Source organism: Elephantulus edwardii, unplaced genomic scaffold (assembly GCF_000299155.1).
Source record: "Elephantulus edwardii isolate Elephantulus edwardi_28Jun2011 unplaced genomic scaffold, EleEdw1.0 scaffold00096, whole genome shotgun sequence".
NCBI lineage: Eukaryota > Metazoa > Chordata > Mammalia > Macroscelidea > Macroscelididae > Elephantulus > Elephantulus edwardii.
The window spans coordinates 7,409,174-7,425,371 of NW_006399846.1; the positions used below are offsets into that span (position 1 = coordinate 7,409,174).

At 41.2% G+C, this 16,198-nt stretch overlaps 1 protein-coding gene and 1 pseudogene across 2 annotated transcripts; both read right to left on the reverse strand.

Moving 5' to 3' along the window:
• The window catches only part of LOC102877412, a 32,653-nt pseudogene extending 22,864 nt beyond the window's left edge, over positions 1 to 9,789 (reverse strand).
• Positions 9,790 to 12,833: 3,044 nt separating this feature from the next.
• On the reverse strand, positions 12,834 to 14,841 carry RHNO1 (RAD9-HUS1-RAD1 interacting nuclear orphan 1). 2 transcript variants are annotated; one of them, XM_006891306.1, is made up of 2 exons: positions 14,719 to 14,841; positions 12,834 to 13,391 (listed from the first exon to the last, which is right to left on the reverse strand). In XM_006891306.1, the coding sequence occupies exons 1-2, from the start codon at positions 14,839 to 14,841 to the stop codon at positions 12,834 to 12,836; spliced, it is 681 nt and encodes a 226-aa protein (XP_006891368.1). The 2 variants fall into 2 exon arrangements, with proteins under 2 accessions (XP_006891368.1, XP_006891367.1); XM_006891305.1 differs by having other exon boundaries at positions 14,677 to 14,841.
• Between the last annotated feature and the right edge of the window lie 1,357 nt (positions 14,842 to 16,198).

Genomic DNA, 16,198 nt, shown 5'->3' on the forward strand with positions numbered 1-16,198 from the left:
AAACCCAAAATCTCTGTAAATGTTCATTAAAATTAATAAAATTTTATTAAAAAAAGAATTCGTGAACATCATGGATACATCTAAAACAAATTAGACTGAGTGACCATAAGACAGTTGCAAAGAGACGTTGTTGTTATTGTTGTGTGCCACTGAGTTGGAACCGACCCCTAGCTGACCCTCTGGTGGATTTTCTGAGGCAGTTATTCACAAGGAAAGAGACTGCCCATCCTTCTCCTGTGGAGCAGCTGGTGGCCTTAATCGCGTGCCGTCAGGCCTGTAGCACAGCTTCTTGCTACTATAAGTTCACTTATTATAAAAAGCTAAGGAAAAGTTTACACATAGATAGACTCAAACTTAGATGGGTAACGCAGATGGGAGGGGAGGGAGTTGTTTGATGTCAGTGAGTCACCAATGACTTACAGTGACCCTGTGAACAACATCTGAGCTTGCCCTATCCAGCACCACCCTTGTGATCTCTGTCCTGCTCAAGCCTCTTGTGGTAGTCACTGTCCATCTTCTTGAGGATATTCCTCATTCTCTGACCCCTCCATCTTTTCCAGCAAGTTGTCTTTTTTCCTAGGACTGGCTCCTCCTGACAACACACCCCAAGTATCACCATCCTTACTTCTAAGGAGCACCCTGGAAGCACTTCCTCCCAGATAGATTTATCTGTTCCTTTGGCAGTCTAAGAGATAGTCAGGACTCTTCTTCAACACAATTCAAAGGCACTGAATTTTCTTCTGTCATTCTGATTCACTGTACGGCTTTCAGTTGCACATGGAGTAACTCAAAAGACCATGGCTTGGATCAGGTGCACCTTAGTCTTTAAAATGACATCCCTGGCTCTTTAGCACTTAGAAGTTCTTGATGGCAGATATTCTCAATGTAGCACACCTTTTTATTTCTTGACTCCTATTACCCTGGATGTTTATTGTGGATCCAAGTAAAGTGAAATCACTGGAAACTTCAATCTTTACTCCACCTCTCACAATGCTGCCTATTGGTCTAATGATGAGGATTTTTCTTCCTTAAATTAACATGTAACCCATCTTGAAGGCTGTAGACTTTGACCTTCTCCAGTAAGTGCTTCAAGTCCTATTCACTTTCAGCAAGCAAGGTTGTATCCACCTGCATAACACAGGTTATAGATGAATCTTCTACCACTCCTGCCATCATATCCTTATTTATATCATCCAGCTTCTTGAATGAACTGCTCAGCAGACAGACTGAACAGTTATGGAGAAAGGATACAGCCCTGAGGCACAACTTTCCTGATTTTAAACCATGAAGTGTTCTACCTCACCCCTCACCTTCCAAGTTCCACCTCTACTTCAGGCCTGTTTCTAGAGCCACGAGCTCTCAGAGCCTGCAGACTGTACCAGTCCATGGGACTGAAACATCAATAAATAGGTTAAATTAAGTGAAGGAAATGGCAACACACAATCAGGGGTTGATTAGACATTGTAATTAATTAACTCTATTAATGACAATGACAGACAAAATATCTATGAATGACTATATGCAAAACCAATATGATCTGTAAATCTTTCCTCAAATAAAAAAGAATATGTCACTAGGTGCAGTATGACTGTATTTACTGACTGCTTATATTGCTTGCTAGAAATTAAATTAAATACTTTATATAGAAAGAAGCCCTGTGGTATAGTGTGAAATGTTTTGGAATGCTAACTAAAAGTTTAGGGAGCTCTGGTGGCCTAATGGAAAGATTCTGCACTGCAATCCCAATGGCACACAGTTCAAGGACACCAGCTGTTCTGTGGGAGAAGACTGGGCAATCTCCTCCTGTGTGATTAACTGCCTCTGAAAACCCACTGGAGGGTCAGCTATGGGTCAGTTCCGAACTCTATGGTATACAACAACAAAAACCAACTGAAAGCTTGGCAGTTCAAATCCATACGCTTAGGAGAAAGATGTTACCTAATTCTCACTATACAATTATACAGTAGATCATTTGCCCAAGATTACACAGTTTATCAGTGAAAGAGGTAAAATTCAATCACAAGACTGAATTCTCCTACCTGCTACTAAATATATTAATATCTGACCACATATATTAAAATGATCGGCAGATGATCTGAAATTTCATTATTACAGTATTTCAATAAGTTAGTAAAAAATATTTCCAGTCAAGATGCCAGTTAGTCTGCTACTTTTGGAGCCAATCCATGGCTTACCCTCCAGCAAGTTTTTCAGATTGTAAATTTCATGTGAAGAGACTGTACATCTTTCCCCCAAGAAGCTGCTGGTAGATTTGAACCACCAGAGAGGTGCAGTCTTTGGGTTAGCAGGGCAATTCCCTACAGACTAGGCCACAGAGTTCCCTATCCTTTATTTGTCAACTACCTCATCATCTGACATTTTGCATTTACAATAACCGTAAAAATCTACTACTCTCCAGCTATATTATGCATTAGTACCTGGCAGTTATGACCACTAAGGCAATATAAATGAATACCAAAGCAATAAAAATTCTGGTTATGATGGTTAAGGGTAGCTCTCATGGCCTAGGTGATAGGAGTTGAGCTGCCAACACAAAGGTAGGGGGTGTGAACCCACCTGCTACTCCAAGGGAGAAAGATGGGCAGTCTCCTCTAGTTTGAGTTACAGCCTCTGAAAACCTGCTGAAGGGTCAGCTATGAGTCAGCTCCAACTTGAAGGTACATAACAACAACATGATGGGGGTTACATAAGGATACAATGTAGCAGCTTTGTGGTGATGTAGTCTTCCTTTATATTCACTTACCACAGATTTTCACATTAAGACCTCCTCTTTAGAACTTAATCATGCCAATAAGCAAGGACTATTTTTATAGTGAAAGCATCATCAGAGAGATGCCATTGTGTTCAAACAGACAACAATGTCAGGTAACTGGGATAACTGCTTTACTACAGTACTTTTATCTAAATTAACAGACTGACTTCATCCAAACCCTAAATAAAAATATTAAAGGGTTGTATTTTTGCACATACTGATACTCCAACAACACACTTGGCTATCACAAAACATTGTTTTTTTGAAAAGTCATATAAAAATCAATCTAGAACTGCCAAAAAGGATTCCTCTAAAATTTATCCTTTCTCATCTGGCAGAAAATGTTAGCATCCTAGGCCTAGCTGTCTTCTACTTGAAAGACTGCCACATTCTGGAACTAACTTCATTTGAAGCTAGCAAGTGAAAGCTCATTTCCTAAGAGGCTGATTAAGACAGCCAGAGAGCAGGAAAACTGCATAGGGGAGAAGGAGGCAATGAAATGGAAAAGCTGTCAGCAGAGCTGAGCATTTATATAGCTCCAAAGAATGCAGCAAGTCAAATTATTTTAAAATAATTTCTGCTTCATTTTGCATATCTCATATAGCAGAAAAACACCAAATATTCTTTGGAGTGAACCAAAGAGAAAGGTTATTTAAAATGCCCTTAAGGACCCAATGCATTAAGTTTGCAAAGTTGACCACATTACTAATTGCTGTCAGTAAATTGTACATCAGCAAACAGTCCCACTTAACAGTCTGACTTAACAAAGGTTGTATAATAGATATATTTACAACAATAAAAAAAGTCATAGAATAGCGGCTGCTGAGGCTGCTTATGGACAACTGAAAAACCCTCAGGATTTGGTTCTTTTATTTGATAGTTTAGCATCATGATTTCTTAGAACATACCTGTTAATTGGACCAATAACCTACTTAGGGCTTCTATTCTATTTCATCTATTGATTCCTCATTTTTATCATGAAGATAATGATACCTACCCTGGTTTCTTCCCTGAGTTATGGGGCTCAAAAGATAAAATCCATGACAAAATTACAGGAAAGGAGTGAGGTACTATGAGCATGAACTACAGTTGATTGCTGCAACCTGATGGCTTGTTCTGGACTGGACTTTATGAATCCAAATCCTGAAAGTTCCAAGTTGAACAGAGGATCCTTTAGCAAAAACGATGTGCTTGTTTCCTCAGAGTCTTGATTCTATAGGGATGGGCAAATCAGCAATTGATTTGATCTTAGGGCAGGAGGCATGAAGTAGCTGGCTTAAAGAATTTCACGAGAGTAGCTGTCAATCGGACGATTATAATGGAGTGGGAAAACAATAAAATATAATGTAAGTGAAGGACTGTAGAGAACTCACTGTACATGCATTAAGTACAATGTAGATGAATGATAAAAATATTAATTTAAAAAAAGTTTTATAAAAGGAAAAACTGTGACTTTCTAACCTTGACTAAAACATGGCTTCCAATCCCCCCAAAAGATATAAAATACATGAAGGCACTATAAAATTGCAGAAGATATACACAAGTAAGTCATTATTATTATTTTATCTTGACAACTCTTTTTCCTATAAAAACCACAGCCTATGAAATGTACACAAAATGTACCTCGCTAACTAGACATCAAATTGCAAAACAAAATTACACTCTCAAGAAACAAATCAATTATCTATTAAAGCTGTTTCATTCCAAAATCTAAGCCAAAGGTAAATTATAGCTTTTACTGAATTTTCTTCCTGCAAAACTGAATGGCAATGCTTTATTTTTCCTGAAGCCAGTCCTAAAAATAACCCTTGTTTTGTTACTTTAATTAATAAAAATAATCCTTGTTTTCTCTACATTATCAAAGAAAAAAAATGTAAAACTACAGCAATTAAGTACATCTTATAAGGCTACTAAGAATGCATCTTGTCCATGAAGAGAGTGCAAAAAAATTTAAGATTACTATATTCTGTCCTACAAAAGAAATTCATCAAATTTTTAAGTGGTAAATTAACAATAAGAGATTATTTAACACATAGAATATCTCCCTGAAAAATTTAGCAACGAATGAACCAACTGGTATTAAAAAAAAAAAAGAGAGAGAGAAGGGAAATGACATTTCAGGATTACACTGCAAAATAATGAAAAAGCTGGCACTGGAATTCAGGAATTTAAGGAAAGCTTCCAGTATCTTCCAGTCTAACCCTCAAACCCTGTATCCCCACAGCCCAATATAATGCTGTGTGGTAAAACAGAAAATGCCATCTTATAAATAATAAAAACAGTACTTATAATCCTTTTGACAAGTGTAATTTTTCAGAGGTCCTAGTAACTCAGAGGATACAAGGCTAATCATTATTATCTTCACAGAAGTTCTAAGCCAAAGACAAGACCAGACAACCATCATTATTGAGACTCATACCAATTAACAAGTAAGTTAATAACGACAGCACATGGATCAGTATACCTCCTCTCAGACTTAAACAGACTCGAACTTTAACTAGGCCAGGAAAATTGTGCCTTTTCATCATCACGAGCAGTAAAGATGACTCATGAAGCAGAATGGATTCAGTGGACCAGAGAGAACTTATTCCCAGGGAATTGACTCGGTAAATAAAGCAGAAAGAAGCAGACTTCCAGACATTCTGGTTGGGGGGAAAAAAAGCCTTAACAACGCCAGTGCAGAATTTCTCTCAACCAGAAGAACTGTATTATCAAGGCCCTTTCTAGTCCTAAGATCCTCAAATACTAAGAGTTGAAGTACCTTCAACTCATCTGAGCAATATATCTATTTTCTCCTCTTAGTGCAGGAGAAGACAACCCTCAATGAGATGGATTGATTCCATCACTGGGGTGATGGGGATAGGTGTGTCAGAGACAGTGAGATTGGCAAGGGATAGAGCAGGGTTTAGGGCTGTTGTACACAGAGTCGTTATGAGTCGAAAGCAACTCGATGGCACATAACAACAAGGAAAATAGTGACTTCTTACAAAGGCAGGGGAAATAAGAGTCTCCATGGGGGTGGGGGGAAACCTCAAAAATTCAAACCAGAAAGGCTTAAAAAAAAACCAAACCCACCTCTATGTTTGTCTACTTGTGAAGTTTAGAACAGAAAGACTCTGGAAGAAAGGAAATGTGAATACAGGGATTTTCTATCTTTTCCAGACCTATAAATAGCCTTCATATTTGAAGAAATACACGTATGCTAGATGTTGCTAGATGCCACAGTACTGAGAAGCAAGGATGTCAGTCTGGAGACTAAGGTCCACCTGTTCTAGGCCATGGTCTTGACAATTACTTGCTACGCATCATAGAAGGGAAAATGACTATGGATGACAGAAGAATTGATGCCTTTGAGTTGTGGTGCTTGAGTAAAGTCTTGAACACATAATGGACTGCCAAAAAAACCCCAAACAGGTCTGTCTTGGAAAGGGTGAAACCAAGTTTCTCCTTGGAAGCTAGGATTTTGAAACTCTGTCTCACATACTTTGGCATGTGGCTATGAGGGACCAATCCTTGGAGAACATCACACTTGGAGGAGCGGAGGGGTAGCGCAGGAGAGGAAGACCGCAGATGAGATGGATTGATAGAGTAACTAGAGTAATGGTAGGAGGTGTGTGGGTATCAGTGTACAGGGAGGCTTCAGAGCTGCTGGTACGTAAGGTCGCTATGAGTCGCAGGTGACTCGATGGCACATAACAACATGCCTACCTGTGATGTTTAGAACAGAAGTATGCTGGAAGAAAGGAAATGTGAATACTGGTATTTTTCTAGTCCTATATACAGCTTTCGCATTTTAAGAAATACATGTATGCTATTATTACTTTGCCTTTGCCGTATTTTGTTCTTTTTTTAAGTATCTGCCAAACACACTGAAGTTATATATTTATTGATCTAAGAATATTTTAAAACACTGGGTAAATCAGTTTGCCAACAACTATATGACTTGACGAAATATTTAGTGAAAGACAACATTTTCATGGATAACTGCTATTGCTGATCTTTCTAAACAGAAATCATGGCATATAGATAAGCCATCAACTCAATTAAATTCTAATCTGTTAAGAGATAACTCATTCATAGTTGACTCTCCAGCAGGTTTCAGAGGCTGTAGATAGCATGGAAAGAAAGTGGCCATCTTTCTCCGTCTGGTGGATTTGAACCGCCAGCAGCGTGGAACCTTTGGCTTAGCAGCATTGGTCCCTAGGGACTATGTCACCAGTGATCTCCATATACCATAATCCAGGACTTTTCAGATAACACTAGGTGGGAAGGTTATATATGAAGTCTTTTTCACCACACTTTCAATTCTATTATCGTGAGCAAAACCCCAGAAAGAGCTCAAGTTCCTGCACTAAACCACCCATCATATTCAAAGGCACTATAATGTAAAACATCTAGCCTCGGCAAAGGTCCTAAAATGGTTGCTACCAATTGTGTCTTCAACTTTCACTATTTCAGATACAGGGGAAAAAAAATTAAGAGGTTTACTTATTGATAACCACTTTGTTAAAAATAAATCTGCCTCATGGCTAAAAACAGTTATATAATTCAAAGAGCAACCACCACCAACATGTTGTTGTGTACCATCAAGTCAGAACCAAGTCACTGCTGACCCTCTGGTGGGTTTTTAGAGGCTATATATCACTCTGGAGGAGACTGCCCATCTTTCTCTCTTGACGCAGCTTATGGATTTAAATCCTGTGCCTTTGGGTTAGGAGCGCAGCTCCTTACCACTAGGCCATGAGAGATCCAACAACCAAAAAATCCTGAGAAACCTAAAAGTCAGACCTTATCCTTACTTATCCTTATACTGAGAGGTATTAATACTAAAATCACTCTCTTACCAAATCCAATAAACACACATCTAAAAAAAAAAAAAAAAGGCAAGAGAATTTCCAGTTCTTCTTAGCCACAAACATGTGATACCACCAATATTACCTACTGCGGGAGAAATACTTGGTGATTGGCATTCTTCTTTGAAGTCAAACACATCCCCTGCCTTGGATGTCAATTTCAAAAATTAAAGAATTGTTTATTTGGAAAGAAAACAGGGAGGCACTTGAAAATTATTCCTTTAGACTTCAGGTCCAATAATTTAGAAAATACTTCACTTCCTAGTCCCAATTTCAAAGTCAATTCCTTACCCCTGCCCCCAAAATTCATTAAGAACATCAGACATCTAGAATCCAATTTACTGCATTAAAATAATTCAATTAAGATACCATCTCAATTCAACCAGAGAAACTGAATAGTAACTTTCCTTTCCTTCAGTACTTCCACTTATACTTGTAAATGTGGGTTCTTTTTTATGTTGATGTGGGGGAAACAAAACCGCTTTGAACAAATTTCAGAGTTTAGCAAAGCAGAATTTGATGAAAAAGGAAAATAGGTGTTTTACGTCATGTCCTATGTGACAATTTCTAAAAATGATTGTCGTTGTTGTTGTGTACTTTCAAGTTGGAACCGACCTACAGCTGGCCCCCAGCAGGTTTGTTGGGTTTTTAAAATACTGGTTTACTTAAAAAGTTTGTATACATTGTTTTTCACACCGGATCTTTACCTCTTTCCTTTACCCACCTCTCCTTCCACACATAAGATTGTTCATCCTATGATTAAGCACACACACACACCCCCGCCCATCCTCTCCCCTCTGCTCCCCCTCCCTTCCTTGGATCCTCCTTCCTGTTCTACAATAATGGTCTTGCACAGTATTTGTCCTTTATGAGACTGAGTTAGTTCACTTAGAATAACGCTGTCCAGTCCCTCCTAAACTAGGCAGTAATTTACAAAATCATTGCTCCTGAGTGCTATATAGTATTCCACGGGGTGAATGTACCATAACTTCTCAATCTATTCCATCCTCCAGCAGGTGGCCTCGAACTACCTGCCTTCGGGAATGCATCGCAGCTTCTTGCCACTAGGCCATAAGAGTCCTCAAAATTACTTAAATATTGACTAGTCTAAAATGTACTAGTCAAATCTTCTTTTGTTATGGTAAAAGAATAACAAATGAGGAATGTCGTTAGCTTGCACGATTTACATTGCAAGGCAATGTCAAAGTTTTGGGCCAATGATTTCACAAGGCACCTCATTAACTTTTCATTAACTTGGCTAAAAGAAAAGGACTCGACAGGCTGAGATTTCCGACTGTCTTCTTTTTCCAGGGTCTCCCTCTGGCGGAGGCAGAAAAAGAGGAACAGTACAGAAAGCAGAGCACATACAAGGGTCACGGTAAATCCGCAAATAAGACAATCTGGAATAAGAGATAACTACTAGAAAGCAGATAAAGAAAAAAGAGCAGTTTTGCGTTTGCAACTCTCGGACACCGTTCCAGAATTCAACACTGCCTGCCAAAAGCAATTGGCATTCATTGGCGCAAATCACTAAACATCGCCCACAGCCTTCTGCTTCGACATGCTCGGAAAAGACGGTATCCAAACCTCAGTTCTGCTCCCCCTAGGCAGTGCGAGAGGAGCAGGGCTGATGCATTTTAAGGAAAGACTGAGGCCCAGAGATGGCAACGACCGCTCGGAAGGAACAGTCCGAGAGTTTTCCAAGCAGGGACTCAAAAGTCTCAGCAGAGCTGCTATTTCCGACCATTTGCCTTTAAACTGGGATAGAAACGGAGAGTGGGGAAACAGGACTTGTCTGCTGAGGCCACATCAGTCCCTCCCTCCCAGCCGCGAGCCCTCCACCCTGTCCCCCGGGAGCGGCCACTCAGGACCACATTCTCCGTCAGTCCCCCCATTCCACTCCGCCCCTCTCAAGAGAGCAGACCAGCCGCCATGCCCCGCTGACCTATCCCCGCCGGGCCCACGGCGGTAGCGCGAGGCCTCCATCCCCCGCAGCTCCGAGGTGCAAGCTCGTCCCACGTCCAGACCCCCAGACGCCGCTGCTAGGGTGGCAAGGCTGGCAGGGCGCCGGGTCCAGCCCCTTAGCAACCACACCCTCCACTGTCGCCACCACCTATTGGCCTGTGGGCACATGGCTCCCGTTTCATTGGCTACTGCCGCCATCGGCGATGCGGGAGGGTTTCTATGGGGAGGGACGAAACCCGGAATGAACAGCGCCTGCGCTGATGTGAAGGCATCCTGGTGGCCTAGTGTGCTACGTCTCTGGCTGCTAACCGAAAAGCTAGAGTTCTAGTGGTCCAGGGGTAAGGAGATGCGCTGCAATCACGAAGGCACACGGTTCGGATCCCCCAGCTACTTAGCGAGAGACAGATAGGCCATCTTCTCCAAGCCAATTAACTGCCTCTGAAAAGCCGCGGCAGGTTCGGCTCCGTTTTGGTCCCAACACTCCGTTACACAACAATCTTCCTATTGCTCCGCGGAGAAAGATGAGCAGTGCTCTCCCTAAAGATGTACAGTTTTGGAAACCAATGAAGGGTCCCTACAAATAGTAATAGTCAATGGCAGTGGTTTTTTTGGTGTGGAGCTGAGGTGGGGACGGCAAGGGCTCAGTCCCCTGGAGTGCTGAGGAGACTAGGGACCAGGTGGGAAGGATGTTCTCATCAGCTGCGTTGGCTCCAGGGGGGTGAGTTGGTCCAAGGCGCCGCCCACTCTTTACAAAGCAGCAGCTTCCTCGGCTCCCGCCGTTTGCGCAGGGACCACCCACGGCGCTTCCAGGTCTGTGATGTAATGACTTACAGACCTCGGCTAGTTCCTCGCGATCTGAGTCCTTCCGCATTCCAGAGGCCTTTCCCGGACCCACAGTGCTCTCGCCAGCAAGACTTTACGTAGTCTCTACTGCAACCCGACCTTTTAAAACATGCCTAGACCTGCTAAGTAATAAAGCACACAGAGGGGCCCAGGAACGGTTTCCATCTCCTCCGCCTCTCTCTACAGCCTACATATCTTTTGAAAACATCCACATGCCATAACTGAATCAACTATCTAAATCTGTATTCACTTGCTGTTCTTCACTAGAGTTCTGAATCATAGCCACCTTCCATTGGGGTTCTGAGGCAGTAAAACCATACCGGGTTCCTAAATCTGTAATAGCTCTTGGGAGCCTGGTGGCTTGCCTACTAACAAAGTGCTGCACTGCTAACCTGAAGTTCTGTGGTTCAAGTCCACCAGAGAAAGAAGGGCATTCTCCCCATTACCACTGTGAGATTTACTGCCTCTGAAAACCCGCTGGAGGGTCAGCTATGGGTTGGTTCTGACTTGATGATACTTCACAGCAGCTCTTTGATGGTCTCAGGAGGGAGTAGCACTGCCTCTCTGCAAGGGGGAAAGCTAGGCAATCTCTTCCCATGTGATTTAGTCTTGGAAACTCAATGGAGGGTCAGGTATTAGTTGCAACTTTTGGACAATGAGTGAGTTTCCAACAAGTTATCTCCAACAATCACCACTACCGCCAACTTACATATTTTATTGCTCACTTTCCATGAGTGGGTTCCAAATCATAGCAAGCCTCCATCGCTTTTCAAGGCTATAAAAAGCATCTTTACCAGAGGAGATTGTCAAATTTTGAAAGACATGGCCTCTGTTTAGCAGTGTATGCTCTGGACTACACTACCAGAGTGTAAATAATCTATCTTCAAAACAAAAATCCCCAAACTTCTCACACTAGACAGAGCAGGGAAGCACTCATAGCTGACCCTCCAGCAGGTTTGCAGAGACTGTAAACCACACACAAGATGGCTTATCTTTGTCCTGCAGAGCTGCTGGTGGATTTAAACTAAAGAGAGAGCCAGCCTTTAGGTTAAGCAGCACAACTTCCTGTGGGGCTCCCTATATATTACTATAATCCCTCTATTCGGGCAAGTTATTGTAGTGACTTGACATTCCAAATGTAATGGACTGTGAGGTCAAAATTGCTGCCACACTCATTTTTCAGCCCAGAAGCAGACTTTAAAAGAGGCCTAGAACTTGGCATAAAGTAGGGCTGTAGAGAGAGAACATTGAAAAGTCTGGCAGAACAGTGCATAACTTTCCCAGCTGCCAAATGAAAGGTCCACCAGCAGCCACACAGGAGAAAAATGGGCAATATCCTTCCATAATGATTTATAGCCTAGGATGGAACCAACTGACAGCAGTGAATCGGAGTCAGGGCATTGAACTCACTGGGTCTGCCTCCATTCACTGTGTGACTCTGAGCATAGTTCATTCTCTGGGCAAAATAAGAAGACCTTATTTCCTACTTGGTCTACCTCGGGCTGGACCTGACACATTTATTAGTTCTTTAATAAATGGGATTAAATGAGATGCTATTTCTATGAGTAAATGGACAAGAGACATTATCTTGCTAACTGGATATCTCTTTTGCATTATTTACAATAGAAGTAATATTCTCCGAAAATGTTCTGCATTTATTTACATACATTTTAAACAGTTACTAGAGGAAAACATTTTCCCCATTCTTTGTCATATGTTTAGATTTCTCTGGGAATGAAAGGTTGAAATTTAGCAAATTTAAGTAGTTTACCTATGGCCTCTTTCTTTCCCAGAGTATTCACTAAAATGGGCTGCCTGCCTTTCCTTTTCAGCAGAGGAGCAAAAGTTGTAGTAGTAGTAACTCAATCATAAGATGTCAAAATGAGTACTTTTCCACCTTGTTCCTTATTTCATACCAGAAGGTGGACTGAGCCTGACACAAGAGTTGGTACTCAGAAATGTAGAATGAATATTTTTTGGATGAGATGGCAAAAAAATTAAGCATTAATTAAAAGAAACCAGAAAACTATTGTGGGCAGGGCAGTATTGTTCCATTACTGACAGTAAAAAGCTGGATTCTCTGAAACTTTTCTACTAACTCTCTCTCGATATACACTTTGTTGGTAAGTGAAAATTTTAAAGAGCTAACATAAGAAAAATATAAAGTGAACCGTTTTTTACATTAAATTAACGGTTTATGCCACTACCTATTTTAAAAAGCAGATGAGGGCGTTGAATTCCTTTTAACTTCAGCACTCAAGTTAAAATATCTTTTCCCTATTAGTGCTAATTTATATTTTGCTCTGCTGATACACTCTCTTCTAAGCCAGAAAAGTGAAGCAACTCTAAAAAACCATCAGTCAATTTCTTGAGTTCCTTAATAAAGAGCAACTCTGATTTCAGTTTTTTACAAGGAATTGGCTTCTGCTCAGTTTCCCTTTTGCCCTGAGGCAAGTCAACAGGTGCTGCTGTCTTCTCCAAGTGACCTGTATCCCATACTTTTCCTCAGGAGTGTCTTTACCCAGAATAGGGTCAGGCTCTGGGCTCTTGGGAGTACTAGGATGAAGGGGAAAACTTGGAATGTTGTTTTCCCTCTGATTTGGGGAAGTGAGTTCTTCCCTCACAGGAGAAGACTCTGGAGTCTGGCTATCTGGTGGAATAAACATGTAAGCTGGGTTTTGAAGTGTGTGTACTGACAGCTCCCCAGAGCTTTGAGGACTGAACATTGGAACTAACGGTTTTCTGGAAAAGTGATTTTCTGATTGATTGGGATTTTTTCTGACTAGTGGGATTCCCAACGTTGCTGAATCGGAAGAAGTCTGTGGACTCTCAAAAGTCAGACGTGGAAACTTGGAGGTAGTAGATTTTCGACTTGAATGTCTTGCCTTGTCTCGATGATGACGTTTCCGGTAAGCATGGAAACCGCTTTCTGCCGCTGTATCAAACTGAGGCAATACCTAAGGATCAAAAAGAAAAGAAAACATGATTTAAAAAAAAAAAAAGATAAAGAGAGACAACTAATAACCAAGGTAAAACTAGAGGTGAGGTAAGTATATTCAGAATGCTACTAAATGACCATAATCCTAAATAGGGGCGAACAAGAGTCATAGATACAGAAACAAAACAGTCTGTCTAATGAGTCAGTAATAGTTTTGGACAAGTTATTAAATCTCGTTGGCTTTCAGTTTCTTCATTTATAATAAAAGGGACATTGTCTCCTTCACTTCATCATACCATACAATTATAACTTGTTTAACGGTCTATCTTTAAACTTCATAAGGGCCTGAACTAGCAGTTGTGTCCTCCACTGGTCCCAAACATGTTGCAGAGTGCCTACTTCTAAAAAGGCCATCAGTAAATAGTTAACTGAGAGGAAAAGAATATGAGATCATTTATGTTAAGCCATGAGGGCCTGGCACTTATTTATTACTTAGTAAACATATATTCCTATCATTACACAAAAGTCTAATGTTTAAGTTTCTTCCACAATCCTAAAGCAAGAATTATGGTTCTTTTGAGTATGCCTCAACAAGTTATATTTAGTTAGCGTTCTTAAACAGAGCTTGTGGGGGAGCTCCAGTGGCCTAGTGGCAAGAAGCTGCACTGCAATGCCAGAGGTAAACAGTTCGAATCCACCAGGGGCTCTGTTGGAGAAAGAGGAGCAATCTCTTCCTGTACCAGTCAGATTCGACACACACACAAATAAAAAAATAAAATTAAAACAAACAAAAAAACCCAAACAGAGCTTGTGTTTTTATGTGATCCTCTTGTGATACTATCTGTTGGTCATATATTAACTATACCCTCTCCTAGAGGCTCCCAAACTGAAAATATGACATAAACGATTTCTGTGATTTTGATATTCCTCCTTCCTAAGGCTCAATCCACTAAACATGAAAAAGAGTACCTAGTCAAATGTTCCCCATTTCTTATGAGACTTAGGAAACAATCTCATTTCTCGTGTCTTATCATTTCTCATCCATCTCCTAAAGAGTAAACTTTTCACACTGAACTTTCAGGGGATGAGGGAGCAAAGGCTCCAATTCCAACCAATTCAAGTCTCAAAGGGAAATGAGCTTAAAGAGACAAAACAGAGAAAAAGCTAAGCAACAGAAAAAGAGTTCATGGCCTCCTTGCCCATATCTACTATCAATCTTATTTCTGGAGGTTCAAGACCAGAAAAATCAGCATGCTAAGCTGCCTAACAGAGTAGAAGACAAAGTAAGAATACTGTGTGCCTACCCAAGAAGTGACGGCATTGTGGTCAATGGGTTTGCTGGGCACCTGTCTAGTGTGGCTGGGAGGCTGTGGAGATCCATGGCGGTGTTTGGAGCCCTCCAGCGGTTGTTGGTGAAATAGCAGTGGAGCTTTCCGAGAACCCTGTATGCGTTTTTTTCTGGGCGGCATCAATAGGTGAATGAAGGGCAATTAGTAACCACATGATGCTGGTTGCAATCAGGTGGAGGGACTGGCTCCAATTCCAACTCATGCCTACAGAAAAATAACAAAAGCTTCTGAGAAGAAAAGAATTCAATGACAACCCAGCTCTACCAGCTATCTGTACCATAAACTACTATCCCACCTCAAGACTACAGGAAACATAGCTTTTTATAACTTTCCCACCAAGCAAAGTTGTTCACATATAACAACATTCAATCCATAAAAACACTGGGCACAAATTATGCAACCATGTTGAGTGTGGGATTTAAAAGACTAACACCCTTTGTTCAACAAGTATTTGAGTACCAAGCACTTTTAAGGATACAGGGGATGGCCAGATTGCCCCATCTTTAAGAAGCTGAGAGTCCAGAGTGGAAGACAAAAATTTACTACACAGTTGACTCTGAGAAGAATGGGAATCCCAGAGCATTTATTTGATTGTGCTTATGCAAAACCTATACTTGAACCAAGAGGCAGTCATCAGAACAGAGTAAGGAGACACACTGCATGGTTCAAAATTGGGAAAGATGTCCACCAGGGATGTATTCTGTTTCCATACTTTTCCAATCTGTATGCAGAACAGATCATCCGCGATGCTGGGCTGTACAAGGAGGAATGTGGCATCAGGATTGCAGGAAGACTCATCAACAAACTGCATTATGCAGACGACACAACACTGCTTGATTAAAATGAGGAGAACCTGAAGCGCTTGCTGCAGCCTTCAATATGGATTGGAGCTCAACATCAAGAAAACAAAGATTCTCACCACTGGGCCAATTGGCAGCATCATGATGGATGGCGAAGAGATTGAGATTGTTAACAGTTTTAGTTTGCTTAACTCCACAATCAACACTCTTGGTACTAGAAGCCAGGAAATCAAGAGATGAATTGCTTTGAGAAAGTCAGCTGTCAGGGACCTCTCCAGAGTACTAAGAAGCAACGACGTCAGGCTGGAGACTAAGGTGTGCCTGATCCGGACCATAGTCTTTGCAATTGCATGCTATACATCAGAGAGCTGAACAGTGACTAGGGATGATAGAAAGAGAACTGATGCCTTTGAGCTGTGGTGCTGGAGAAGAGTGCTGAATATACATACCATGGACAGGAGAACAAACAGGTTCATCCTGGAGAGGGTGAAACAGAGTTGCTCTTTGGAGGCAAGGATTCTGAAGCTTCATTTGATATACTCTGGGCATAATGCAAGGAGGGACCAGTCCTTGGAGAGGGATATCATGTTTGGGAGGGTGGAGGGATAGCACAAGAGAGGAAGACCCTCAACGAGATGGATTCATTCAGTGACTGGGGTAATGGGAGTATGTATGTC